The 25,274-nt window shown below is 57.0% G+C and overlaps 1 protein-coding gene across 4 annotated transcripts in view; it reads left to right on the forward strand.

Moving 5' to 3' along the window:
* RALGDS (ral guanine nucleotide dissociation stimulator) overlaps nt 1-25,274 on the forward strand; it is a 49,000-nt gene that overhangs the window by 20,492 nt on the left and 3,234 nt on the right. For 2 of the 4 annotated variants that reach the window (XM_037798488.1, XM_037798489.1), the window contains exons 2-16: nt 14,056-14,166; nt 16,460-16,653; nt 17,158-17,253; nt 18,141-18,334; nt 18,594-18,880; nt 19,627-19,842; nt 20,131-20,234; nt 20,701-20,785; nt 21,864-21,938; nt 22,426-22,512; nt 23,041-23,073; nt 23,411-23,532; nt 23,744-23,839; nt 24,128-24,329; nt 24,529-24,771. In XM_037798488.1, coding sequence (XP_037654416.1) covers nt 14,056-14,166; nt 16,460-16,653; nt 17,158-17,253; nt 18,141-18,334; nt 18,594-18,880; nt 19,627-19,842; nt 20,131-20,234; nt 20,701-20,785; nt 21,864-21,938; nt 22,426-22,512; nt 23,041-23,073; nt 23,411-23,532; nt 23,744-23,839; nt 24,128-24,329; nt 24,529-24,771 — 2,145 coding nt within the window. Of the gene's footprint in view, nt 1-4,079; nt 4,378-14,055; nt 14,167-16,459; nt 16,654-17,157; nt 17,254-18,140; nt 18,335-18,593; nt 18,881-19,626; nt 19,843-20,130; nt 20,235-20,700; nt 20,786-21,863; nt 21,939-22,425; nt 22,513-23,040; nt 23,074-23,410; nt 23,533-23,743; nt 23,840-24,127; nt 24,330-24,528; nt 24,772-25,274 lie in introns of those variants that run through there. The other 2 variants (XM_037798485.1, XM_037798486.1) reach the window with 2 other exon arrangements.

Raw genomic sequence — 25,274 nt, forward strand, 5'->3', positions numbered from 1 at the left:
GCCGTGGTGACCTCCACGTGGCCAGCAAGAGATGAAAGATTTTCCACCAAGCCCTCTCCCTCTGTGACGTTGGCCAAACCCATTTCAGAAGAGGTGATCGCCAAGATGTGTTACAGTCCAGACATATGGCCCAGTTCTTTGTCTGAGCTGCCGTGTACCTGGCAGACATCCCCAGAGCTGCACCCCCATTGCCTGGGAGCCCTTGGTAAAGGCAGGGACTGTGTCCTGACCTGAACATCCATTCAAACAACATTTATGAATCACCTATTATGTACCTGCGCCACTCAGGCAGAAGGGGCAGCCTGCAAAGGCCCAGAGAGGGGATGGCTTGGAGTTCTGGGGAAACACAGCAATGCTTGTGAGCCGCATGCTGGGTGTGGTGAGAAGAGCCTGGAGATAAAGCTAGGGCCACCCTGGGCAATTGGTCTTTTGCCTGAGGGCAGTGGGGACCATTGAAGAACAGTTGGGTGGGTCACATCTCCATGGAAACAATCAGAAGGTTTCAGCTGAATCAACCTAATCAACACCAATACGTCTGCCCCCACAAGATTGCATTAAAGAACATAGCTTTTTCTGGGGGACATAATATATCCAAACTGGCACACCAGGTTATCCACATTTACAGGAGAATCTGGAAATGCAGATTTTTATATGAAATCGCTTGACTTTTTACTGTCGGCTCAAAAATTTAAAAACACTTTGCAAGCCAAACAAAACACATGTATGGGCTGAATTTGGCCTGGCTTTCATTCCCTGGGCATCAGTTTACAACCTGCCCTTTAACGTGCTTTTGCAAAGAACATCCTGTGTGTGGTACCATTTGTACAGGGGGATCTTGGGGGCTTGTTGCGACCCCCGAGGAAGGGCAGATGCATTCCCCAGGGAGAGGTGTTCTGTCCCCTGTGATTCCTCCAAACTGTTATATGTCAAGGCATAGTTGGAGTCATATTTGGTTTTTGGCAAGAATGGATGGCAGTGTTCTTCCATCGGGCAGCACACCCTGACCTCTGACCATGTCCCCTCTCTTTTGGGCTGGCCTTGCCCTTGGGAAGGTATGTACCCCAGAGCTTGTCAGGGGGTTATGAGGTAAGGTGCACGAAGGCTGAGGAGAGTGCCTTCTTGCAGGAGGCACCCAGTAAGTCACAGCCCCTGTTACTGATGTTGGGAAGTCACCGGGTCTGCCTGATCTCAGGCACCATGCACCAGGATGTGTGTGTTCTGTGCGAGTGCTTTTACATGTGTCATCTCATTAGTTCTCATTATTATTCCCAGTTTACAAAGAAGAAAACTGTGACTTGGAGGTGAGATGACTTGCCTGGGGGATCATGAGAAAGGGGTGAAACTGGGATTCAAACCCAGGCTTTAGGGAGCCAGAACCTGCCCTCTATGCCACACTGCCACCCTGGGAACAAACAGTGGACAAGAGCACATGGGCAGGTGCAGCTGGAGCAGTGAGCAGCTTGCAGAAGGGAAGCCCCAAAGGAAAGGAATGAGGCAAGGAAGAGACCTTTGTAAAAACAGACAGAAACCAGCCAGAAGCGTCTGGTTTATTAATTGATGGGACACCCCCCACCCCCCGCCCCGTATGGATGATGTCCAAGTGGTCAGACAGGACACAGCCAGGCCGGCCATGTTGGTGGGGGGATACAGTGATGATTAACCCCCACTCCATCTCTCTCCAGCCTCCTTGGGGCTGACTCTCCTCCTCCTCCCATACACCTCTAGACCTTCAAGGCCAGAGATGCAGTGACATTGGGAACACTTCTCTGTGTCCTTTTGAGTGATTTGGCCTCTGTGTGCCCCTTTGCCAACTGTAAAATGGGCTTGAGCTTGCTTCTCAGACCCTTCCTTTGGAGAAAGAGATAAGGAGAGTAGAGAAAGGGGATAAAGTGAGTGGCAGGCAGCTGCCAGGTTCTCTTGGCACCACATTCTAAATACCCAGAGGTGCTGAGAGCTTGGCCCTGAAAGAAGGGGTGGGAGGAGAAGCTTTGAGCCAGGGGGACAGTGTCTAGGTCACCCCTTTGTTGTCCTTTGAGGACTTTCTCCCTTTAAATGTGCAGCGCCATCCACCTCACTCTCCAGGGCAGCAGGGCACGGATGTTTCCGAAATGGCCTTGCAGGGACTCCTCCCCAAACCAACTTTACCCATCTTGTCTTTAGGATATGTTCCTGGTTATTAAAATATTTATTCTAGAAAAATTAGAAAATTAGCAGTAAAAAGAGAAAAATAAAATGAATAAAATGTAAACCACTACCCAGATATAACCACCATTATTTTTTGGAAGTAGATCCTCCTAGTCTTCAGTATTTGTGCAGTATCGTTTTAAAAGCATATCCTGTATCTTGACTTTTTCTCTTCATAACTCTATCAGAGCAGTTTCCTACATAATGAAAGTGTGTTGCTACTATGGTTTGTAATGGCTCCCAGGGTCCCATCATTTCTTTCATCAGTTGGTCACTTTTGGGCATTTGATTTGATTGAGTTTTGCAGAATTGTAATCATGGCTTCTATAAACATTCTTGTATAGAAGCCCTATCCACCTCTGGTTATTTCTTTAGGATGGGTTCCTAAGAGTGAGACAATCAGGTCAAAGGGCATGAGCATTTTTTAATACTCTTAATGTAAACTGCCAAATTGCTTTCCTCCTGTCTTTATCAGGCCTTGCCTCATGCCCAGGCAGAAAACTGCCTAGTGTGTGCCCAAGCTGCCAGGGTGGGTGCACAGGTAGATGGGGCTTTCTGGGGCCCCGCTGACCAGGAACATTTGTAGTTCAGCCCATAGTCGGTGCACAAGATATGCTTGTGGGATGTGCAGTCTGGTCCTGCCCTTCATTTACAGATGGAGAAACTGAGGCCCAAGGGATATGGGACCAGTTCTGGGGGGGTCTGTGGCATCGCCAGGGCTGCTAACGGCAATCGCTGACCTCTATGAGGGCTAAGAGCTGAGGCTGAGGCAAGTCCCAGCAGTGGGTTAGGTGTGCAGGAGTGTCCAGTTCATCCATCCATTCTACAAACATCCTTCAAACACCCCTCTTGATCCTGCTGTTAACTTCTAGGCTCCCTTCTTTCCTCACCGACTTCTGGAAAGAGTAGCTGAGGCTCCCTAGCCCAGCTTCCAGTCACCCCTCAGCAGCCTTACTTCCACCCTCACCACTGCCTTGAGAGGGTGGGTGCCAAGGTCACCAGAGGCTGCAGTTGACTAGGCTGGTGGCCAGGTGCTCTGCCTGGCATCTGTCCCTCTTGATCTCTCCCTCCTCCTTGAATCTCTGTAGGCCCCAAGTCCCGGTGACTCCTGATCTCCCCCCATCTCTCCAGCCATTCCTCCTCTGCCTCCTTTCTGCCTGTATCTACTTCTCAGGGTGGCTGTAGGGCTGGCAGGCATAGCTGCCCCCTCCCTGCACCATAGCTCAACTCCAAACATAGAGCGCAAGCTCAGGACTTCCAAGTGCACATGTATGTCAAGCACGTGGTCACCATTCCAGCGCCAGGAGCAGATAGCCAGGCACCCGCAAGTGCCCCACGTCAGTTACCTCGTGATTCTCTCAACCCTCCGTGAGGAAGTTATGTCATTACTCATATTTCCCAGATGAAGAAACAGGCTCAGAGAGGTTAAGCAACTTGTACAAGGCCACAGGGCTAGGGAGGAGCTGGACCGGAATTCGGGAAGTCTGTCTGACTCCAGGGCCTGGCACTACTAGCCGCAGCTTTACCACAGGTCAACTCCTACACAGCCCATACCTGCAACAAATACACTACCCCAGCGCGTCCACGCACACTAGGCGCCTAACAGCAGTACCCACAGCCCCACAACACATGCAACGCGGCTACCCTATAGGACACAAGGCCGACACGCTCGCATACTCGGCGCACACTCACGCCCGCCCTCGGTCCCGCCCTCCGTCTCTTGGCCCCGCCCGTCCACTTCCCCGGCACCGCCTCTCGGTCGGGGCCCGCCCCTGCGCTCCGGCCCCTCCCTCCTCGGACCCGCCCTCCCCACCATTCCTCCCCACCGCTGGCTCCGCCCCCGGTCTGACCTCAGCGGGGGCCCGGCGGCCGGCCCAGAGCGCAGGCAGCGCCGAGCCGCGCGGGCCGGGCCGCGCCGCCGCCGCCGCCGCGCGCCCGGGCCGGCCTCCGCGCCCGCGCGGTCCCGGGTGCCGCGCCCCGGCCGGCCGCCCGCGCCGCTGCGAGCGGTCCATGGTGCAGCGCATGTGGGCCGAGGCGGCCGGGCCTGCGGGCGGCGCCGAGTCGCTGTTTCCGGGCTCCCGACGGAGGCGCAGCTTGTGGGACGCTGTGCGCCTGGAGGTGGGCGTCCCCGACAGCTGCGCCGTGGTGCTGCACAGCTTCACTCAGCTCGACCCTGATCTGCCGCGTCTGGAGGTGGGTGACCCAGGGCGGGCCCGAGCCACCCCCAACGGGGGGGGGCATGTCCCGAGCGACCCACAGGTAGAGCGAGGCGTGCCCGGGCGAGGAGTGAATGGGGGCCCGTCCTCTTCTGTGGGTTACCCCCACAGAAATTCCGCTCCTCGCTCCAACCCCGAGGCAGCGAGGTGGGCCTGAGGGCTGCCAGCAAGTGTGGTCCAACAGGTTAGGGACCAGAGCTGAGATTTTCATGCCCCCTCCTTAATTTTGCACTGCTGCGTGCTGTCAGAGCCCTGGTGTGCCAGCCTGAGCCCCCACCGCCTTGACATGGATCTTTTCCCAAGGCGCTATCGTTGTTTTCTTCTATGGCCACTACGCTGGTCTGTGAACTTCCCGACAGCAAGGACTAGCTCTTATTTCGCCTCCCTTGCCAGCCCTGGGCCAGCACCCGGCGCTGATACACTTAACTATGAAGGTGGGAAACAAGTGGTTACGATGGCAGAATCCTTCAATGCTCGGACGCGGTTGGGATCATAGGGGATCCGATGACCAGGAAGACATCAGGGCTGCTCAGAGGAAGGGGCGGGGGATTCCAAAATGTGGGGTCAGATGTCCAGATGATGAGGGGACAAGGGCATCTCAGACTGAGAGGTAGTTCACTTCTGCTCGATTAGAAAATGCTCCAATACCCTGAATTTGGAAGGATTTGGAAGGATCCAGACAAGAGGGGGTGTATGTGTGCCTGTCATGGATGGGGTGGGTAACTGGGTGAGGGCCCTGGACTCTAGTTTACAGGCTGCCCTGGGCAGGGGGTCCCGGTGGGTCATGAGGTGGTGCCCTCTGCCTCTCACCTCCTGTGCAGCACGTGAGGCAGAATGCAGGGACGTGCCCTCTGGTTCTACCTGGGCGTGGACCCGGACAAGATGGGCTGACAGGCCATCCCCGGGTTGGTGCCTTAGGGCAAGGCAAAGCTCCTGTGGGCTGAAACCTTAATTGTGAACTTCCTGACCCTCCAGGTGGTTAGGAACCTCCATATTCCTCACACACACCCACACCCACCCCCACCCCCTCCATGCTCCACTACCCTCTTTATCACTTTTAAGCCAAGGTGCATTGTAGTTACCTCCTGGGGCAGCATGGATCCACTGCTTCTGCCTCCCTGTCTAGATGCATGTTTGCAGAAGAATAAGACGTTTCTCTGCTCAACGTGGGGGGGCTGGCAGGGGTAGGAAAGCTCTTGGTCAGGAAATGACTGGGGCTCTTGGTGGGGGAACCTTGGGGCTAGTAGACCCTTTCCTCCTGAGCTTGGCAAGTGGCCAGGCCAGGCATGTCCCCCACCCCCCAAGCCCCCCAACCTCATCCCTCATCACGCAGAGCTCTCCTCATTGGCAGTTGGAAAGGGACCTCTGGGAGGATGGGGGTGGGAGGCCTGACACCAGCCCTGCACTCATCTGGCTTCCATTATTTCTGGCAGCTACTCGGGCTTTGTGTTCTGGGAGGGTCTGGTCTGAACTCTCACAGGGGCCGGGCAGGTTCCTGACCAGGGTGGGTCTCTGCTGCTTCTCCCTCCCTGTTTTGCTCTCTCTGTGCATCTGCATCCCTGAGAAACCCGAGGGAAAGGAAGAGCTGAGTTTCATTCCTTCCCAGGGATCTGCCTTCTGTCTCCCTTGCTGAAGCTCTCCCTCATCTGGCCTCAGCACTGGGATCCAGGCTGTGGCCGCTGTTTAGAAAGGGGAAGCTTCTGGCTGGAGCAGGAAAACCAGGGTCCTGGCAGGAGAGGAGGCCACTGCCGGAAACTAAACACAATGACCATTTACCATGGGCCCGGGGGAGGGGGCGGGGAAGTCCCTGTCCCTCCTGCCAACAGCAACCCCTCCCCCCACCCCCATCCTGGAGCTGATTTCCTGCTCGCTGTAGTCTGCCAGAGCAGAAGCGGCCCTGTTTGTGGTCCCTGTCCTCTCTGGGAAAAAAAAAACAGGCAGTTTTTGCCTTCCCTACTACCATCCCCATTTCCCTACAAAGCCTCCACCCAGTCCTTTTGTCTTTGGGCTGCCAGATGTCCTTACACCTCTGGGCATCAGCTCTTCATCTCAAATATAAGCCAAGGCACCTCTGACCCGGCTCGGCATGCATGGCTCTCTGCTTTCTAGAGGTGACCTAGTCCATGCCCCCAACTCCAAAAGCAGGCTCCTGCCTTGGACGGGCAAGAGGAGTCCTCAAGTTTGTAGCACCTGCTGGCTGCAGGCACCACCAACTCACTCTGTCTCACTTAGACCAGCCCTGCAAAGTAGGTGTCAGCTGTGCTTTATAAGAAACTGGGGGTCAGAGAGGCAGAGACCCTGCCCTAAAGAAGTATCAGACTCAGGATTTGAGCCTGGGCTGTGTTCTTTATTGGTGCCTGCTGTGAAGAAGAACCTGCAGGAATCAGGAAAGGATAAGGCAGAGCTTACTGTCAAGGGCATTATAAATGCATTGGGAAGACCATGGAGCTGCGGAGAACATGGAACCAGCCCAAGGCAGCCTATAAGTGCTATGGGTCGGGTGCATAGTAAGGATGTTTATAGTCCAAAGGAAGGCACAAGAGCTTCCGGCCAGAGGACATGAGGGAAGGCTTCCAAGAGGAGGCAGACCTGCAGCTGGACTTCAAAAGGTTTAAACCAAAGGTTTAAAATAATAGCTAATATGATCCAGCACTTTATGGGACATCCTGTCCTAAGTAATTTGCATGCATTACTTAGCAATTTGCATCTTTTTGAGGTCAGTACTATTAATAGCCCATTTAGCAGATGAAACAACTGAGGCACTCGAGCTTAATTATGTTGCACTAAGTCATTAAGCTCATAAATGGCAGAGGTGGGATTGCAACCCAGGCAGTGTTACTGCAAGGCCTGGGCACGGTCTGTGCATGGATTGGGAATGAGGAGGGCTGCTGTTTTTCAGAGGAGAGATGCACAGAGCAGAGTCTCCTGCTAGCCACCCGGTCTCCACTCCAGTTTCTGGTCTCCTGACCTCACTGCATGCAAGGTCTTCAGTTTAACTTCCAGAGCCCATTAGCACCTTGGACACTGGAGGCCCAAGAGGGGTGCCAAGTGCCATGTCTCTGCATGCATATCTACATTTTATAATCTTCAAGGAGGGCCTCCTGGCCACGTCTAAAGGGGTACCCTCCAGAGGGTTCATGGCCTGTCTTGGGCAGGTGGGGGCTGGCTGTTTCCCACTGGGCCTCCGTGTCCCTTCAGTTACTCCTTTAAGGCCCCAGGAGAAGAGGAGGGTGGGGGCCAGGCTGGCTGGTACTGGGTCCTCCTTCCTGGAGAGGCCAGGAGCCTCTAGGTGAGGGGCACTTGGGCATACTGGGCTATTTCCTGGGAGGGCACGGGGGTACCCTGAGTGCTGGGAGATGGTGGACTGACTGCCCACAAGCTGGGCTGGGGTCCGAGCCTCAGCCTGGAGGTTGGGTGTTTTTAGACCCTATCTCTGGGAGCTCTTGCATCCCCCCAGCCTGGCCCTACTGCTGGTGAGAAGGATTTGGGGTCAATTTAGCACTGGGCCTCGGCAGGCACTGAAGGAGCAAGTGGGGGTGGTTTCAGGAGGCTGCACCCAGGCCATCGGAGAGAGGACTGGCTCCCAGGGGCTGCTGGCTGGCCGCCTGGACAGCTCCCACGGTGTGGCACTGCAATGGTGTGGCCACCCTGTTCCAGGGGTCCAGCTTCCGGCCTTGCAGGCCCAGAAACACCGTGTTCCTGGACACACAGCCCCAACCAATCTGATTCTACAGACAGAAGTTATAACTGGGAGCCTAGTGCAGGAGTTGATCGTGAGAAGCAGAATTTTGAGTAGATCTTCCCGGTTGGTGCATGGGCTGAGGAGTGAGGGACATTATAGTCAAAAGGAGTGAGGGATTGCATTTGAAGTTACTGGCATTTTCCTCTTCTCTATAGGGAACCATTTGATGCTTGCATTACCTTCTCTGCAGTCACATTCTGAGGCATATTTTTGTCCTTTTAAACCAAGAGGCAGTGTCGTGTATGATGGTCAAGCGCTTGGGCTGGAATGCCAGCTTGGCCCTTTTGCAGCCCTAGACTTGCTCCAGCTCTCTGAGTCTCAGTCTCCTCGTCTGTAGAACGAACACAGGGGTAGTTCCTCCTCTCAGCGTTCTGGTGAGGACTGAGTGAGACCAGCAGCACGACAAGCAGTCTGCACAGTGTCTGGTACAGAGTCAGAGCCGGACAGGTGGTGGCTGCCATGGTTGTGTTTTCTGACTGGGTGTCAGTGGCCTTGGCACTTGGTAACTTTGTCAGCGCTGGCAGGAGGAGTGGCAGGCTTGAGCCTTGGGAGTGCCCGGTGCTCCGGGCTTGTGGGGCATGTAGCCCACCTTTGGCGATGAAGCCCAGCCCTGGCTGGGGCACACGTCAGCGCAGTGCTTCCCAGGGCCTGGTCCTCGCAGCTCTCCTCAGAGCCTGTGGGCACCCTGCCCATCCTGGAACCCTGTAGGTGCCGTGCATACCACTTTTTCCCATGGCACATCCCCAAATCTCCCAGTGGAGGGGGATGCATTTGCTAGAGACTTGGGTTCTGGCCCAGCCCCATTGTCTGCCACCTTGCTGTGTGGCCTGAGGAAGCCACTTCCCTTCTCTGGCCTCTCTCCCCCATCCATGCGACGACGAGTTGGACTCTGCTCTGAGTGTGAAGGCAGCAGCCACCTGTAGAGCAAGGCAGGAGCCAGACTGGGGTGTGTCCCTCTAGGATGTGGAGTCACAGGCCTGGGTTCAAATCCCTGTTCTGCCTGCCACTTCCAGGCTCCATGACTTGGCAGAGTTCCCCTACCAGTCATTTCCTCATCCGTCCAGATTAATTGGGATGGGTGTATGAAGGGCCTGGCACCCAGGAAGTGCCTGCCACATTCTGGATGCAGGTGGTTGGCAGAGTTAGTGTCGATCTCGGACCTTCAGCCAGCCCCTCCCTGGATCCTTTCAGGACCAGGCCACCCTCCTCCTCAGCTGTCACCTACTTTCCCCCCTCCTCCATGCCTGGGCCCCAGCTGGCCCGACAGACAGAATCTGGTCATGAATGGGCACGACAGGACATGAGCAGATGGTGGAGGGACTAGCAGGGCCAACATGCAGGGGATGGGTCTCTCTCCCCTGCTTGAGCTGGGTTTTTCTTCCTCCTTAAATGCTGAAGTGACAAGTCTCTGGGCTCAGGCTGGCAGGGAGAATTCTTGGAGTACATGGTCAGTCTCTTTGGGGGCTCAACATAGCCTGGTCCCTAAACTCCATTTCCTGGGGTCACCAGACTCACTGATTTCCCTGGCAACCCAGGCACTTTGTACCACTCCCAGCCACGGCTGCCCTTGTGGGCTGTGATGCCTGGGAACCAGGAGTGTGGTCCATCTCCATCCACAACTGGGCCTCACGTCCTGGGCAAGGTCCTGTCCATGCCCTCGGGCTCAGGGGATTGGGGGGCACACCCGAGGGCACAGACTGGTGTGTACCAGGAGGAGCGCAAACACTGGCCGTTTTAATTCTCACCCTGGGTGGGGATAGGATGGCTCTCTCTGGGATCATGGTCTAAAGGAAAAATAAGGAGTGGGACTTCAGAAGTTCTAGGTTCTGGGTTCAGCTTGGACATCCTCTACTTGACCCCCTCCCTTGAGCCCCAGTCTCTGCCTCTGTAAAATGGGGAGGGTGTGCACATCTACAGAATTTAAACTCTGCTCTGGGTGCCTGTTCTGATAGTCCTCTCTGTTTCGTGTTTTGGTTTCTGTGCTTGAGCAAAAGCTTGAAAAGGCAGAGCTACAGGGCTCACTGCCCACCCACAGTGGTTTAGGATGACAGCGCCCACTCTTGAATGCAGCTCTCCTCCAGGTGTCAGGAGCCTGCCGGTGGGTCTCAGACAGGTGCCCCCCATGGTTTTTCCTTTCAGTGTTTATTGGCCTACTGGGGGCTTTGGGTATGTCAGGTGTCACACAGCAGCACCACCACCATGAGGTCCCATTCACTGGGCATTTTTGTATGCAGTTGCCATGCTAAGCGTGCTCCCCGCGTTCTCTCTTGACCCCACAGTCTCCCCACAGAGAGCTGCAGCTCTCCTGCTCATTGCCCAGATGAGCTCATGGAAGCCAAGGGCTCAGGGCTCATCAGAGCTGGGAGGCAGAGCCCTCCATGGAGGATGGAGCTGTGAGGTCTGGTGGGCCTGGGGAGGGACCTCATATGGCCAGAGCTGCTGGGAGCTGGGAGGTTGCAGGATGAGGGCCTCAGGGTGACCTGTGGGTGAACTGGGCATCAGATCAGCAGGATGTGGCAAGCCCTTGAGCTGGTGAGGTCATGCATGGAGGCTCTGTGATTTGAGCCACTTGCTGTCCCTCCCAAGTGGGGCCCAACCATTCCACACGCCAGCCCTGGAAGGGTCTAGATGGAGAGGGGACTGCAGTGGAGATTTCAGGCCAGGGCCAGATCTCTTTAGGAGGAGCCAGTCTGCAGCCAGAGGAGTCTGTGGATCTGGAGGCCCAGCACAGGCCTCTAGTTGTACCACCTGGACAGGAAGATGAATCAGGATAGGTTATCAGGATGGGCAGAAGGTGCTGCCTTGGCATGTGCAGGCATGAGCTGCCTTCTGGGGAGGTGGCAGGGCTGAGGGGAAGGCCCAGTAGATCACCTCAGGACTATCCTGAAATAGGGGCCCCTGCTTATCCTCATATTCCACCTGGAGGGAATTGGGGGTTGGCCTGTAGCCTACTCCCTCGGCCAGCGAGGGGCATGGCCTGCCTGCTGGCCCGTCACCATGAGAAGGCGGATCTGGTGACACACTAACCAGACACCACTCAGGCCCTGCCTCCCCTCCCCATCCTCGGGGCTCCGGGCTGTGCTCCAAGGAAGAGCAGAGAGTGGGGGCACCCAGGTGCCCATTCAGCCGGCCTTTCCTTCCTAGAGCCCTGGTGGAGATGGAGCCACCCTCCCTCCACTTGACCCAAGCATTGGAGGCAAGGCAGTGTGTTCAGAGCCAGAGTTGCTGACTGTGTCCCAGTCCCTCCCGGGGTGAGACAGGAGGATCCATCCCCTGAGGACACTCCCAACCATGTGGCATTCTTTTTCCCTAACAGTCAGCTCAGTGTGGCTGGCTGTGGGCCCCTCCCCCAGCGGGAAGGCATTTTCTCTGCCACAGCTGTTTACTTGGCCTCTCCCCGAGCATCCTGGAGGGCCTGGCACTACCCAGATGGGCTGCCTGCCCCTGAGTCTGCCCGCTCTCAGCTCTGCTAGTAGAGAGGGTGGCCCAGTGGCCCAGGGTTGCCTGCGGGTGCCAGGGCCCTGCTGTCCTACCCTGAGGGTCTGGGTGCCTTCTGTCCCTGGAAGGGTGCAGGGGGTTGATCAGAGCAGGGAATAGATGCCCCATCTGCCACCCTGTCCCTGGACCTCGGGGCAACTTGCTTTAGAGCCCCATGCCTCTGTTATCCCTCAGTAGGACGTGTTTTTGCTGCTGCTGTCAAAAGAACCAGAGAGGACAGGGTTAGCTCCAAACTAACAGCTTCCCCATCTGTGACACAGGGGGTGATTCCCGTCCAAGCTCTCCCGTCCCAGACATGTGTGACTCTCGGCGTCCCTCCCTGCCCCCCGCCAGGCTGGCAGAAGGGGGCCACCCTGGAGTGGGGGATGAGTATGGAGCTCATATGACACCGTGCGGGGCGGAGCCAGCTGCTGGCCCTAGCTGAGTCCCGAGGCTCCCTGGGGAGCCTCTATCTAGTCCTGCTCTGCTCAGCCATGGCTGAGACCACCTGGCCCCGGCCTGTCCTGTGGGTTGGCCCGGCCTGGTGCGGCTGGAGAAACGCTTTCATTGGACGCGCATCGGTGGAGCCCAGTCTGGGAGCGAGGGCCTGTGCTGAGCTCCCTCAGGGTTAAGGTCTGGGCGCCCTCTGGCAGGCAGGTCCTGCCCAGGAGGACAGTGCCCGTCGCACTCAGGACAGTGTCTGGCCCCCAGCTGGACCAGATGTGGCTGAAAGCCCTAGGAGAGAGACACCCTTCCGGCCAAGCTGGTGGCCTTTACAGAGGCAAGCTGGGGCCCCTGAGGAGAGGTGGGTGGTCGGGGCCCTGGTGCCTTTGACCTCTGAGGCCTGTCTCCTCTGAGGGGTGATTTTCTAAGCAGGGGAGGGATATGTGAAGTGGGGAAAGGAAAGTGAGCATCTGTTTCAGCTTTCTTGCTGAATTAGAAGGAATTTCCCTTGCTCCATGGAAGAGCTGGTCCTCTGCCAAGTATGGGCTGTTCGGGTATGAATGCATGGGGAGATCTCTGCCTGTTTCCTTGTTAACTTCCAAGAAATAGGGCTGTTCTCTCCCAGAGGATGCGGAGGGTCAGGAGCCTGAGTGTTATCTCGGGCTTTCCTGTTGGTGAGAAGCCCACAGTGGGAGGGCAGTCCCAGGTCAGAGGAAATGGACTTTCAGGGGAAGCCTCCTGGGTCTCCCAGAGTCCCTAGAGGTGGGCAGGAGGGAGAGGCCCAGGCCCCCGAGACCCTGACCCCTGCAGTGCTGACATCCGGGAGACAACCCACAGGGCACTGGGTACCTGTTTCCTACCCGGGGGCCCAGCTTAGGCCGAGGGCTTTAGGGAAGGACTAGGAGTGGGTCACAGGCCAAGAAGACACTTTCCCCTGAGCCTGCTCTGAGCACCATGCCCTGTGTCGGGGCAGTGACCTGTGGTCCTAGCTGCTGGCATTGACGATGCAATTGATTACCCTGTGCCCAGCTGATACCCCCCAGATCCTTCCTGCAACTCTCAGAGGTCAATATCTTTACCCCGTCCCGAGCCCCCTCCTCTCCACATCAAGCTCCCCTCTTCCCTGGGAGGTGAGAGAGCGGCCGTAAAGCTCGGGGCAACCACAGCCAGTGGATGAAGCAGCCCCCAGTGGGAGAGATCGCTGCCTCCTGAAATGGGCCTTTCATTTCTCCCAGGCATCTGGGGAGCAGCAGAGGTGCCCCTATTCCTGTCTCAGCCCTGTGGTTAGGGGTTCTGAGGAACCCCCGGCTATCAGCCCAGACCCCGGCCCTGTCACATTTCACTCCCTGCCCCCATGCATGTGATGACGGAGGGGAACCGGGAACTCCTCTGTTGCCCAAGTGAGCCCAAGGTCATGAGTGAGCAGAAAGGGAAGGAAGAGCCTTGGATGCTGACTCCAGGGCTGGGCCAGCTGCCAGTAGTGTCTGTCCACCCACTCCTGCAGGTGTGGGGACAAGCATGAGGGTGGTCACGGGACGTCTGGCCATGGGGAAGTTATCTTTTTTGTCAGGCCTGGCCATAGCCCTGCTGAGTACCATTGACTGTGCTGTGGCCTTGGGATTCCAGCTCCACCATTTACCTGCGGAAACAGGTTGCTTCTCTCTTCTCCTTGCCTCCATATATCCATCTGTGAAATGGTCGAATAACAATACCCACTGGGGGTGGTGGGGGCTGGGGGTGGGAGTTGAGGGTCAAGCCTGACCTCGGTTGGAGCAGGGTGTGGGTCTGGAGCCGGGTAATGACCCAGGTCATGGCTGGCAGGGTGCGAAGGCGCCCATCTGCCCTGATCTGTCGGTTCGCTTCTTTCTGTGCTGGAGATCCATGCAGGCCCTCATCTGTGCCCAAGGTGCACACAGTCATGTGGGGCCTCCACCTGAGGTGACGCCCAGCCCTGACACCTCCCGGCCCGGCTGCCGGGCACTGTCTTTGCAGAGCTCCACGCAGGAGATCGGCGAGGAGCTGGTCAACGGGGTCATCTACACCATCTCCCTGCGCAAGGTGCAGGTGCACCACGCCGCCAACAAGGGCCAGCGCTGGCTGGGGGTGAGTGCATGCAGGCTCAGCGAGGTCTCCCCACCCAGGGTCCCTAGATGGCCAGGGAGGGCCCCAGACACCACCTCAGTGACTCCCTCGGGCTTTCTTCCAGGGCTTTCCTGAGTGGCCGGCTGCTCTGCTCCCTGAGGAATCTGGGCCTCCACCCCTCAACCACCCCCACCACCCAACATTAACCAGGTGGAAGGTCACTTATTTATAGGAACATCCAAGAAGAGTCTTTTGTATGGTTTTCCCTTCAGGGCAGACTGAAGGGTAGGCTCACTTCAGGCGTTTTTGCATTTTCCTGCTATATTTTTGTTTCCACTACCCGCCCCCATGTCCCGTGCTGGAGTCCACATGACTGTCCTTCGAGGCCTTCTCAGGCGTCCAGATCCCCACGCTCAGGAGGGTTCTTGCCATCTCACATAATCCATCCCCTTGAGCTCCCCAGCTCAGGACTGGGGCCTGACTGGGCGGCCCAGCCTTGCAGAAGGGACGTGGCTCAGGGCGGTGACCCAGCCCCTCGGGGCTGCTGAGCCTGGAGCTGGAGCTTCCCTGCTGCCCTGTCAGCAGTGCTGCCCGGAACAGCTCATGGGCGTCCTGATGCCCTCAGCCCCCGTGACCTCCGGGAGAGGCTGCCAGGAAAGGGCTGGCTGCATGAAGGACGTGCAGACAACAGTTTTCACAGCTAGAGCCAGATAACTTCCCAAAGGCTGCAGCAGATGAGCTGCCACCAGCTGCCTATGACGGTGGCGGCGTCCCTGCGTCCCGCCTGGACCTGGCTCTTTTCATTGTTTCTCATTTTCCCGATCTGGGGTCAGGGTGGCAAATGGCTTCACATTGTTGACTTGGCCCAGTGAGAAGTGGAGCCCCCTTCGCCCCCTTCAGTCGTTTACCTGCCATGGGGGTCTGCGCTCCCCTGAAGCTCTGTTCAGCTCCTTGGCCCTGTGGGGTCTTTCTCCCACCAGGGACACTCCTGGGATCTGCCCCTGTGCTGGGTCTGGGGTCTCCATAGCCTCAGGTTCTCCAAACCCCTTTCAGGCAGAAGAAAGAAATATTAGCCTTTCATTGCTTTGAAATGAAAGGGCGTCTCAGTCTGTGTCTTCTCTGAACAAGTCTCCAAACGGGGCTGGGGGCTGTGTGTGAGGGGAAGACTTGACCAGACCTTGCCCCCCACGGTGGGAGCCGCCCAAGCCCCAGGGCCCCTGGAGGGAAAATCGCGCAGCCCCAGGCCGATGGTTCTGGGTGTGACCTGCGTGACCTTGAGCAGCCGCTTCACATCTGTTTTCTCATCTCAACTGTATGTGTAGAAGATTGAATTTGCTCAAATGGCTCTCGTAGAACTCATCTGTGTAATTTTCTATGATTAAGGTTTTAGAGAATTTAAGAGGTTTCAATTTGGAACTGTCAGAAAAGTTTTTGGATAAATTAAGTAGCTGCATTAGGAATTATTACTTTGAATTTAAATTCAACCAAATATAGTTACATTCGATCCTTGTAATTTTTCCTGCCAATAATAATGGATCTATAATCCTGAAAATTAAGTGTGCAAAAACCATTGCTATCCTTTTACTAATATTTTAATAAAAAATTACAAACGCAGGTTGATGCTCTGGAAAGACAAAGACCTTGCTTACTGTTTGCTTCCTATTATGGCCAGGTTATTATGAATAGAAGAGTTGTAGAGAAAATTTTGTGAAAACAGATCAGGTCAGCTTTTTTTCTTTCCAAGAGTGTCCTTCAAATAGAGAGACTTATTGTACAAATATCCCCATGTGGGCCCTAGTTTATCTGGTATGGTATTTAATGTTTAATGGTTTTCTTCTATTTCTGTGTCTCTAGAAATGACTTATTGAAAGTTTATGAGTAATATAATAGGACTCTTGATTTAAAGTTAAATTTGTAATTTCCATTGATACCAAAACCAAAATAAAATTTTCTCACCATCGTTCATCTAGAGCCTCATTTAAAAAAAGAAAAAAAAAGGGAGGGAAAGAAAGCCTGTGGATGATTTGTGAGGACTTGCTGGGATAATGCTCCTAAGACAGGCTCTGAATACAGGGTGCTACTTATTGCCCAGCCAACAATGACTTGATGGTACTGATACTTTAAATCACTCCCTCCCCTCAAATTCTACTTTTATAGCTGGGAATCTTTTTCTGCCAGAGGCACTCAGGTCCCACCTCTTGCTGCACATCCTGAGGGCTTGGGAACTCCAGCTCCGAGCTGCAGCCCCCCACCACCCTCCTGGTGGCTCCTGGTGCCGCTGCCAACTGTCTGTTCTTCCTTTGCCCACCCCCAGTTTGAAAATGAGCCAGGCCTGAACCTCTACGAGACCTGCAAGGTGCGGACGGTCAAGGCAGGCACGCTGGAGAAGCTGGTGGAGCACCTGGTGCCTGCCTTCCAGGGCAGTGACCTCTCCTATGTCACCATCTTCCTCTGCACGTACCGGGCCTTCACCACCACCCAGCAGGTCCTGGACCTGCTGTTCAAAAGGTGAGCGTCCACCCAACCCATGGTGCACTGGTGGCTCTGCCCTGCTCTGGCTGTGTGTCTCGGGATTGTCACTTCACCCTCTGGCCTCAGTTTGCCCCTCCTAGGGTTATTGTAAGGACTAACTGGGATAAGTCATGGGAAGTGCTTCCAGGGAGCCTGGCTCAGCAGAAAGGGCGGCTGGAGGGGCAGGAGTTGTTCAGAAGTGTTCTTTTCTCTCCCCTGAGCAGAAGCTCTGCCTCAAAGTGACCTTGTACAAACCTCTTTTCCATTTGTAAAGGAGGTTTAAGATTCCACCTGGGGAGCCCCTGTTCTTGGTGTAGTCAGGCCCACTCAGCTATCTGGGAAGGTGCTGCTTAGGGTTTATTCTTTGTTCAAATAGATGTTAAGCGCCTTCTATGTGCAGGCACTTATCTAGGCAGTGAACAAAGCAGACAAAAGTCCCCGCCCTCCTGGGCTTTTATTCTAGTCGGGAAGCCAGACAATAACACTAGACATCATAAGCAGGTACGGTAGATGTGATGCCCTCACGGCCTCCTCTAGATACGGATGCATCCTCCCTTATTCTGACGACGACGGCGGACCTGAGGACCAGCTAAAAAAGTGAGTGGACAGTGGGTCAAAGGGAAGGGTTCCTGTTTCCACAGACCGCTGGAAGGAGTTGAGTGGGAGGGGCTGGGCAGAACCCTGGGCCCCACACATCCTACGATCCACCCTGGAGGGCTGGAAGGGTGTCACAGGGAGCTGTGGGTGGGGTCCTGGGGCACTGGGTGCAAAGAGGACCTGGTGGGCTCAGAGCCAGCCCTGCAGAGAACCTGTCTCTGCCACAGCCCCTTCACGGTCTTGCTCCCGACCACCACCTTGTGGCAGACGCAGAGCAGGAGGTTGTCAGCAGCCTGTTCACACGTCTGCCCTGGACCTCAGTCCTGTCTGTCCCCAGCAGAGAGGGCTGGGCTGGGCTGCGCCCCTGCCCTTTGGGAGGGCAATGTCAGTGGGAAGAAGGCACCCACACGTGGCGCCCAGAGAACGAGGCTGCACCTCAGGGCGTGAGCTCCAGGTGGAGGGGCCACAAGGGGCAGGAGAACAGACTGTTTGCTCACCAGGCGGATATTTATGAAGCTACTGCTGTGGGCCAGCACCGTGCAGTGGCAGAGCAGCCATGATCTGCTGCTGACCGTGGGGAGTTTATATTCCAGTGAGATGGGTCCCGGGGAAGACAGGCAGAGAAGTAGGTAAGGCTTCCACGTAGGACAGGAGAGCTGGTCAGACCATTGGTCAAGAGCTCCCTGCAATCGAGGCTCTTTGCCAGCCCCCTGCTTGGACCTAGACTGCCACTGCCAGGGCAGGTAGAGTGGTGCTGGGGGTGGGGCGGGCTGGCCTCTGACCTCGGTGGCAGGCATAGGAGCTCAGTCCCCGGCAAGGTTGCCCTCGGGGCAGTATGGAAGGAAAGGCCAGTTCCCTGACTCTCTTGCCCACCCGCCTACCCCCAGCACCATCTCCTCCATCCTGGGCACCTGGCTGGACCAGTACTCAGAGGATTTCTTTCAGCCACCGGATTTTCCCTGCCTCAAGCAGCTGGTGGCCTATGTGCAGCTTAACATGCCTGGCTCAGACCTGGAGCGCCGTGCCCACCTTCTCCTTGCCCAGCTGGACCACCCGGAGCCCATCGAGGCAGAGCCAGAGGGTGAGGACTGGGTGTGGGCAAACGTTTTTTTGGGGGGGGGCGGGTCTGGGCAACGCAGGGAGGGACTTTCAGATTGCCGTTGGGCCAGGAGCAAAATGTAGCCACAGACAAATCTGAGGGGCTGCAATCTGGGAAGACTTTCTATGGGTGGGTTCTTGGGCTGGGACTTCTCTTAGAGGCAGTGGGATCATCTCTTTGTTTGAAAAGACACAAAGAAAGTCATTCATGTTGTTGAAGCTTCCTCCTATTTCACCTTCAGTGCAGGCATCAGCTCCAGAGCTAGAGCCAGTTCTGACGCCAACTCCCGAGATACAGCCAGCACTGGTGCCAGTTTCAGAGGTAGAGCCAGCTCCGACACCACCTCCAGAGCAAGACACAGCTGCCTCCCCAGCCCCAGAGCTAGAGCTGGAGCTAGCACCAGCTGCAGCATCAGAGCCTTCCTGCCCATTGCCTGTGACCACAGAGAATGAGCTGAGTGAGGAGAAGGCTAACCTCTTGGCGTTCCCTCCTGAGCTGGTGGCAGAGCAGTTTACACTGATGGATGCGGTGAGCAGCTGGGCTCGGCAGGGCTGTGCTGGGTGGTTCTTCCTTCTTGCCATCCCCTGATCCAGAGTCTGATGATCTTGGTGTAAACCCTGTAACACAACTTCCCAACCTTGTCACCAAGCTCTTTAACTCCCAAGCCCTCACTTTCCACATCTGGAGAGTAGATATAAGACACTAGCCATACCTGCTGCATGCAGTAACTGTGAAGAATAAGTGAGAGCAAAAAACTAGAAAGCTCTCGGTGGGGTGGGGGAGTGGGGTGATGGCCCAGTGTCAGGTGGAAGGGAGCTCGCTGGGGTGCATGTGGCTCCATAGGTGGCCCATATTCTGTTCTGGAGGTTTCCACAGCATCAGCACTAAGAGGACCCTGATGTATACTAGACCCTTTGGCAGACACCCAAAGTCTCTGGGCCCCCAGGGACTGCACCTGCCCGAGAGCAAGTCCAGAGGAATTATCAGGAGGGGTGCAAGGTGCTTCCTGGGCCTATGCAGGCGTGAACCAGCTCCAGTGCTGGAGTCTGTGAGATGAACTCCAAGCACTTGATGAAAATGCAGCTCTCTCTTTCCCACTAGCCTTGGTCTCTGGTTCACTCGAGAGCTAGGCACCTTCAGGGGGCAGAGAACACAACCCATCCTCAGCCTGCCGAGCTCCTGCTGAGACAAATGGGCCCTGGCCTGGGTCCTGAGAGATGGCGGGATCTGAGCTGGGCCAGGGTGGGGCCGGGTGACACTTTCCTCCTCCCCAGGAGCTGTTCAAGAAAGTGGTGCCCTATCATTGTTTGGGCTCCATCTGGTCCCAGCGTGACAAGAAGGGCAAGGAGCACCTGGCGCCCACCATCCGTGCCACCGTCACCCAGTTCAACCGTGTGGCCAACTGCGTCATCACCACCTGCCTTGGGGACCGGAGCACAAAGGCCCCGGACAGGGCCAGGGTGGTGGAGTACTGGATTGAGGTGGCCAGGGTACGCTGCCAGGGGCCCTCTAGCAGTCCTGGAACTCCCTCTTCATGCTTGAGCAGGCCCTCCCTGCCCTGCAGCACTGCCCTCCCTCGCATGTGCTGGGGTAGGACACGTGTCACTTCCCACCGAGGCCCTTCCTTAGGTGTCACCCACTGGTCCCCCGGCGAGCCCTCCGGGGCCTCCCTGGGCATCTGTCTCATCCAGGAGGGGTGATGCCAGCTGAGGGGGACTGAAGCTGGAGCAGGCAGTCGCACCAACTCAAGTCAGGGCTCACTCTCTCTCCCGTTCCAGGAGTGCCGGATCCTCAAGAACTTCTCCTCTCTCTACGCTGTCCTCTCTGCTCTGCAGAGCAACTCGATCCACAGACTGAAGAGGACCTGGGAGGAAGTTTCCAGGTGGGCAGGCCTCTCCCAGAGGCCACCAGGGTGGACCAGGGCCCCCCAGGGGCTGGGCATGGCCCCTCGGAGAGCCTGGGCCCTGCTGGGGGCAGCGGGTCCTGGGCAGGGACCAGGCGGGTTGGGGCTCTAGGTCTGCCTGTGACCTGGGGTCAGCCGTTCTCCCTCAGGACTGGCTCCCTGACCTGTCAGTTACAGAATTGAGCCAAAGGGGAGCCCGTCCAGTGTTGGCTTCACGCCAACGCGCTGTGTCCAACTGAAATCTAAATGGGTGAAAACCCATTGCTCAGTGAAATGAGAAGGAGGGTCCAGGTATGCCAGCCTGAGAGCTCAGCTCCCAGACCCACGGCTCCCCAGGGCTCAGAGTCACAGAGTATCAGAATCCTGCATCCAGGCAGGCCGGAGCCCAGGGGTCTTCAGTGAAGTTCTCCCCACCATTCCCAACTGTCTCCTTGCCCTCCCACAGGGACAGCTTCCGCCTCTTTCAGAAGCTATCTGAGATTTTTTCAGATGAGAACAACTACTCACTAAGCAGGGAGCTGCTGATCAAGGTAAAGAGGAGGCTGGGAGTCCAGGGCTCACAGAGGGTGGGTTCATTTCTCACTGGAAGTTTCTTTGGAAAATTCCAGTATGGCCTTGTGTGGGCGAAGAGGGAGAGGGATAGGTTTGATTCACGTGCAGTGGGGAGGGGAGGCAGCTGTAGGGCAGGAGGCCAAGGTCCTTGGAGACTGTGTAATAAAAGGGGATTCACAAGAGCCAGGTAGCTAAAGGGCCTGGTGACCAGCCGTGAGTGCAAGTGGCTAGACCTGGAAGGTCAGTATGTATGTATTCTGCAACTTGCTACTGCACCCCCATAACAGGCTGCTAATCAATCGCAACCTCACGATTCTGATCACGGGGTCTAGTTAGCAATGTCATGTGCCTCAGATGGCTCATGAGAACTCTTTGTGGGACACAGGAGCTCATGTCTCTCCTCTGAGAACTTCCTCAGGGTTACCTGGGGCAGGAAAGCCTTTGGTATGGCCTCGGGCAGACTTTGGGGTCCTTGACTCCAGTGGGCTGGGGCAGGCAGGAGCTGCTCAACTGGGCCTCCAGAGACACCCCATCCTCTCCCTTCGTGGCTCAGCCAGCTGGGGGCCCCTCAACACACACTGAGAGACCAGGAGAACCGGACACTGGTTAGTGGTATGGGTGGTGAGGTGATGTCAGTTCAGGCAGGGCCTCCAGCTGGGAGAGAGGAGTCTCTGACACCCTGTGGGGCCCAGGATGAGTCATCACCCCTCTTGGGCCTGTATCCTCATCTGGAATGGAGGTATGACCAGCCAGTGGTACCAACCTCATGGCAAGGTTCAAGGGAGAAAAGGAACGTGGCTGAGCTTTCCCATGGCTCCATGGTGGAGAGGGCGATGACAAGAGCCACAGTGAGTCCTGTGGACACCTGATGAGGGGCTTGAGTTCTTGATCACACATTGCAGATGAGCAAGCACGCTCGGGAAGCAGGCTGCTTGCCCCAGGTGGCACCCCAGCTGCATTTCCGCCTGCCCTCTCGGGCAAGTGTCCAAGCCCTCAGGGACAGTGGGTGAGGGGCCAGAGGCCTCACAGACCTCATCCTGTCTTCAACCCTGGTAGGAGGGGACCTCCAAGTTTGCCACTCTGGAAATGAACCCCAAGAGAGCCCAGAAAAGACAGCAGCAGCAGGAGAGGGTGAGTGTGCCTGAGGCTGGGGAGGGGCCGGGTGGGGTGGCCTCCAAGTCAGGGTGGGGGCCCTCCTTCACCCTCCCTCCTAGTGCCACCCTGCCTGGAAAACCTCCCTTAGACAAGGCCCCTCCTCTTCCCTTTGAGGGGTGTGCTGTGAGCAGCTGGAATCCTGGGGGGAGGAGGTGGGATAGTTGCAGCCAGTCAGGGCAGGAGCCTGGGAGAGCCTGACTTGGAGTGGATTTGGGGAATGGGGTGGGGGACCATGGAACTTACAAACTGGGTGTTTTACCAAAAGCTGGTCCTGGAAGATGCCTCGGAATTTAGATCCTTGGAGGCTGGGAGGCTGAATTGGACCGAGGTGGCCAGGAGTCCCAGACTGTCCCGGGGGGAGGCCCAGGTGGTCCTAGGAGTCTGAGGCTGAGGAGTTTTCAGGGCGGGGCCTTGGGTGGCACCTGGGAGTGTATGCTCATCCCCACCCCTCCCAATGCCACAGGGTGTCATCCAGGGCACCATTCCCTACCTGGGGACATTCCTCACGGACCTGGTGATGCTGGACACGGCCATGAAGGATTATCTGTATGTGAGTGAGCCTGGGGGCCGGGGCTGGGTGGGAAGGGTCCCTGAGGTTTGGGAGGAGAGGCCCCTCCCTGAGCCCTGAGCTCTCAGCAGTGAGCACCCCGCAACTCGCAGCTGATCTGGGGAGCTGGGCTGTCACGGCCCTCTTCAGAAGAGTCAGCAGAGGCTGGAACTAAGCCTCCAGGCCTGGGCCCCAGTCTGCTGAAGCAGCAGAGTCACCTGACTGCTCCACTGCGTGAGGATTTGGCTGAGATGACCACGGGGAGGAGAGTGAAGTAGGGCTGAGCAGTCCCTTCCGGCCTGCAGTCTCTCCATCTGTCATCAGAGGGAACTAGGCTGGGAGGTCCCTTAGCCTCTGCCCTAGGCCCCTCTCCTTTGGCACCTAGAACCCCACTTAGGTCCAAGTCCTGATATGTGTCCAGCCCTGACCCCTGGTGGACCCTCATGGTTGTACAGCATGCGAAGGGGTGAGGGGGGCTGGTAACGGCCTAAGGGGACCCTTTCTAATGGACATTGCTTGTCCACCTTCCAGGGTAGACTGATCAATTTTGAAAAGAGGAGGAAGGTGAGTAGCTGTGGTGCTCACTGTGGGGGGTGCAGTGGAAATCAGGGACCCACCTGGGCAGGAGACTATCCCCCTTCCTCTTAGATTTATGGGGAGAGCTTGGTTGACAGAAATGGGGCAGGCCCTCCCACTGGAGGGTGGGGGTCATATGTGGGATCCAGGACAATTTCCTGGAGGATGAGCTGTTTGAACTCAGCCCTGAGAACACGTAGAGCCTGGATGGGAGTTGGGGGTGGGGGTTGCCCCAGGGGAGCAGAGACCCAGCTACTGGTCCCCCATCCCACCCAGCAAGCCCACCCAGGTCTCTCCAACATCCTGCCCTTCCTCCTGGTGGCAGGAGTTCGAGGTGATTGCCCAGATTAAGCTGCTGCAGTCAGCCTGCAACAATTACAGCATCGCTCCCGAGGAGCAGTTTGTGGCCTGGTTCCAGTCTATGGAGCGGCTCAGCGAGACTGAGAGGTAAGGCCAGGGCAGTTAAATGGGCGATGGCAGGGGCGGGGCCCTCCCTGGTGGGCGGGGCTAGAGAGCCTGTGGCCATGGCTCCTTGGTCAGCACTGGGGTTGTTGCCTGGACACAGGGGCACCTAGGTACCAGCTTCTGGGTACATACTGGGAGGGGAGACCTGAGATGTGGCTGCTGGTGGCCTCACAGCTGTCATTCTGCCCTGTAGTTACAACCTGTCCTGTGAGCTGGAGCCCCCGTCCGAGTCGGCCAGCAACACCCTCAAGGCCAAGAAGAACACGGCCATCATCAAGCGCTGGAGCGAGTGAGTTTGGTCCAGGGCGGGCACATGCGGGCTGCCCGAGGCTCAGTGGAGCTTCAGGGCTGAGCATGGGCTCTGGGAATCAGACGGCTTGGTGCTGGGGTCCCAGCCCCACCCCAGACCAGCCCTGTGACTGGGGCACGTCACCCCCTCTCTGGGCCTTGGTTCTCTTCTCTGTGAAATGGGGTGATGCTGCATGGAGGGCCTGGTGCACGGAGGGCAGACAGGGCAGGGCTTGGGCCGGTTGTGTCCCTGGGGGAGGCCCCAAGGTAAGCCCGCCCTTCCGTCCAGCCGCCAGGCCCCCAGCACAGACTTCAGTACCACCGGCAGCTCCCACTCCAAGTCCTGTGACCAGCTCAAGTACGGCCCCTACCTCAGCAGCGGAGACGCAGCCGATGCGCTCAGCGTGCACTCAGCCGGCTCCTCCAGCTCCGACGTGGAGGAGATCAACATGAGCTTTGTCCCCGAATCCCCCGACGGCCAGGAAAAGAAGGTGCCTGTCCACGCCTTCTCCCCATCCGCCCTTCCCCTGCCTCTCCATCCCCAGTGCCTTTGTTCCCTGCTCCCCTCCCACAAAAAGGGCCACGAAGCCCTGGCTCCAGAGTGGAGCTCTAGAAGCCCCTGGGTTCTTTATACCAGCCTGAGGTGCACTGCCAGGTCTAAGGTTTCTGCTTATTTCACTGTCCCCACAGTTCTGGGAGTCGCCATCCCAGTCATCCCCAGAGACCTCCGGCATCAGCTCAGCCTCTAGTAGCACCTCCTCCTCCTCAGCCTCCACCACCCCCGTGGCCACCACACGCACCCACAAGCGCTCCATCTCAGGGGTCTCCAGCTACAACTCCTCGCTGCCACTCTACAACCAGCAGGTGGGCGACTGCTGCATCATCCGCGTCAGCCTGGACGTGGACAACGGCAACATGTACAAGAGCATCCTGGTGAGCCGGGCGGGCGGGCGTCTCCTTGGGCCCCTCACTTGTTCAGGCTGTAAGGACACAAGGAATGACATGTTCCTCCTTGCCGTCCTGGAGAGGACATTCTAGTGGGTTAGGAAGGGCAGACAACCACATCTAGAAACCAGAAGAATTGTGGTCAATGGCGATCTTTATGGTGGACATAGGGGCCGAGGCTTGCACATTGAGGTAGGACAGCCTGGGAGGACCTCACTGAGGCAGCCTGAGAGAGGAGGGAGGCAGGGGACAGCCTGCCAGGCCCCGCAGAGGGAGTGTGCTTGGTCAGTCCAAGGAGCAGCCGGGAGGGCAGAGGTGAAGGAGCAGGGCCAAGGGGAAGAGATGAAGTCAGAGAGGGGTCAGGGGCTGGGTCGTGTCGGCCCTTCTGGGCAGCTGGAGGGAGCTTGGCTTTCCCACTGGGGGAAATGGGAGCCACTGCAGGGTCAGAGCAAGGACAGCAGGTGACCTTTATCCACAATGTGGTGGATGGG

Source organism: Choloepus didactylus, chromosome 10 (assembly GCF_015220235.1).
Source record: "Choloepus didactylus isolate mChoDid1 chromosome 10, mChoDid1.pri, whole genome shotgun sequence".
In the NCBI taxonomy this organism is placed as follows: domain Eukaryota; kingdom Metazoa; phylum Chordata; class Mammalia; order Pilosa; family Megalonychidae; genus Choloepus; species Choloepus didactylus.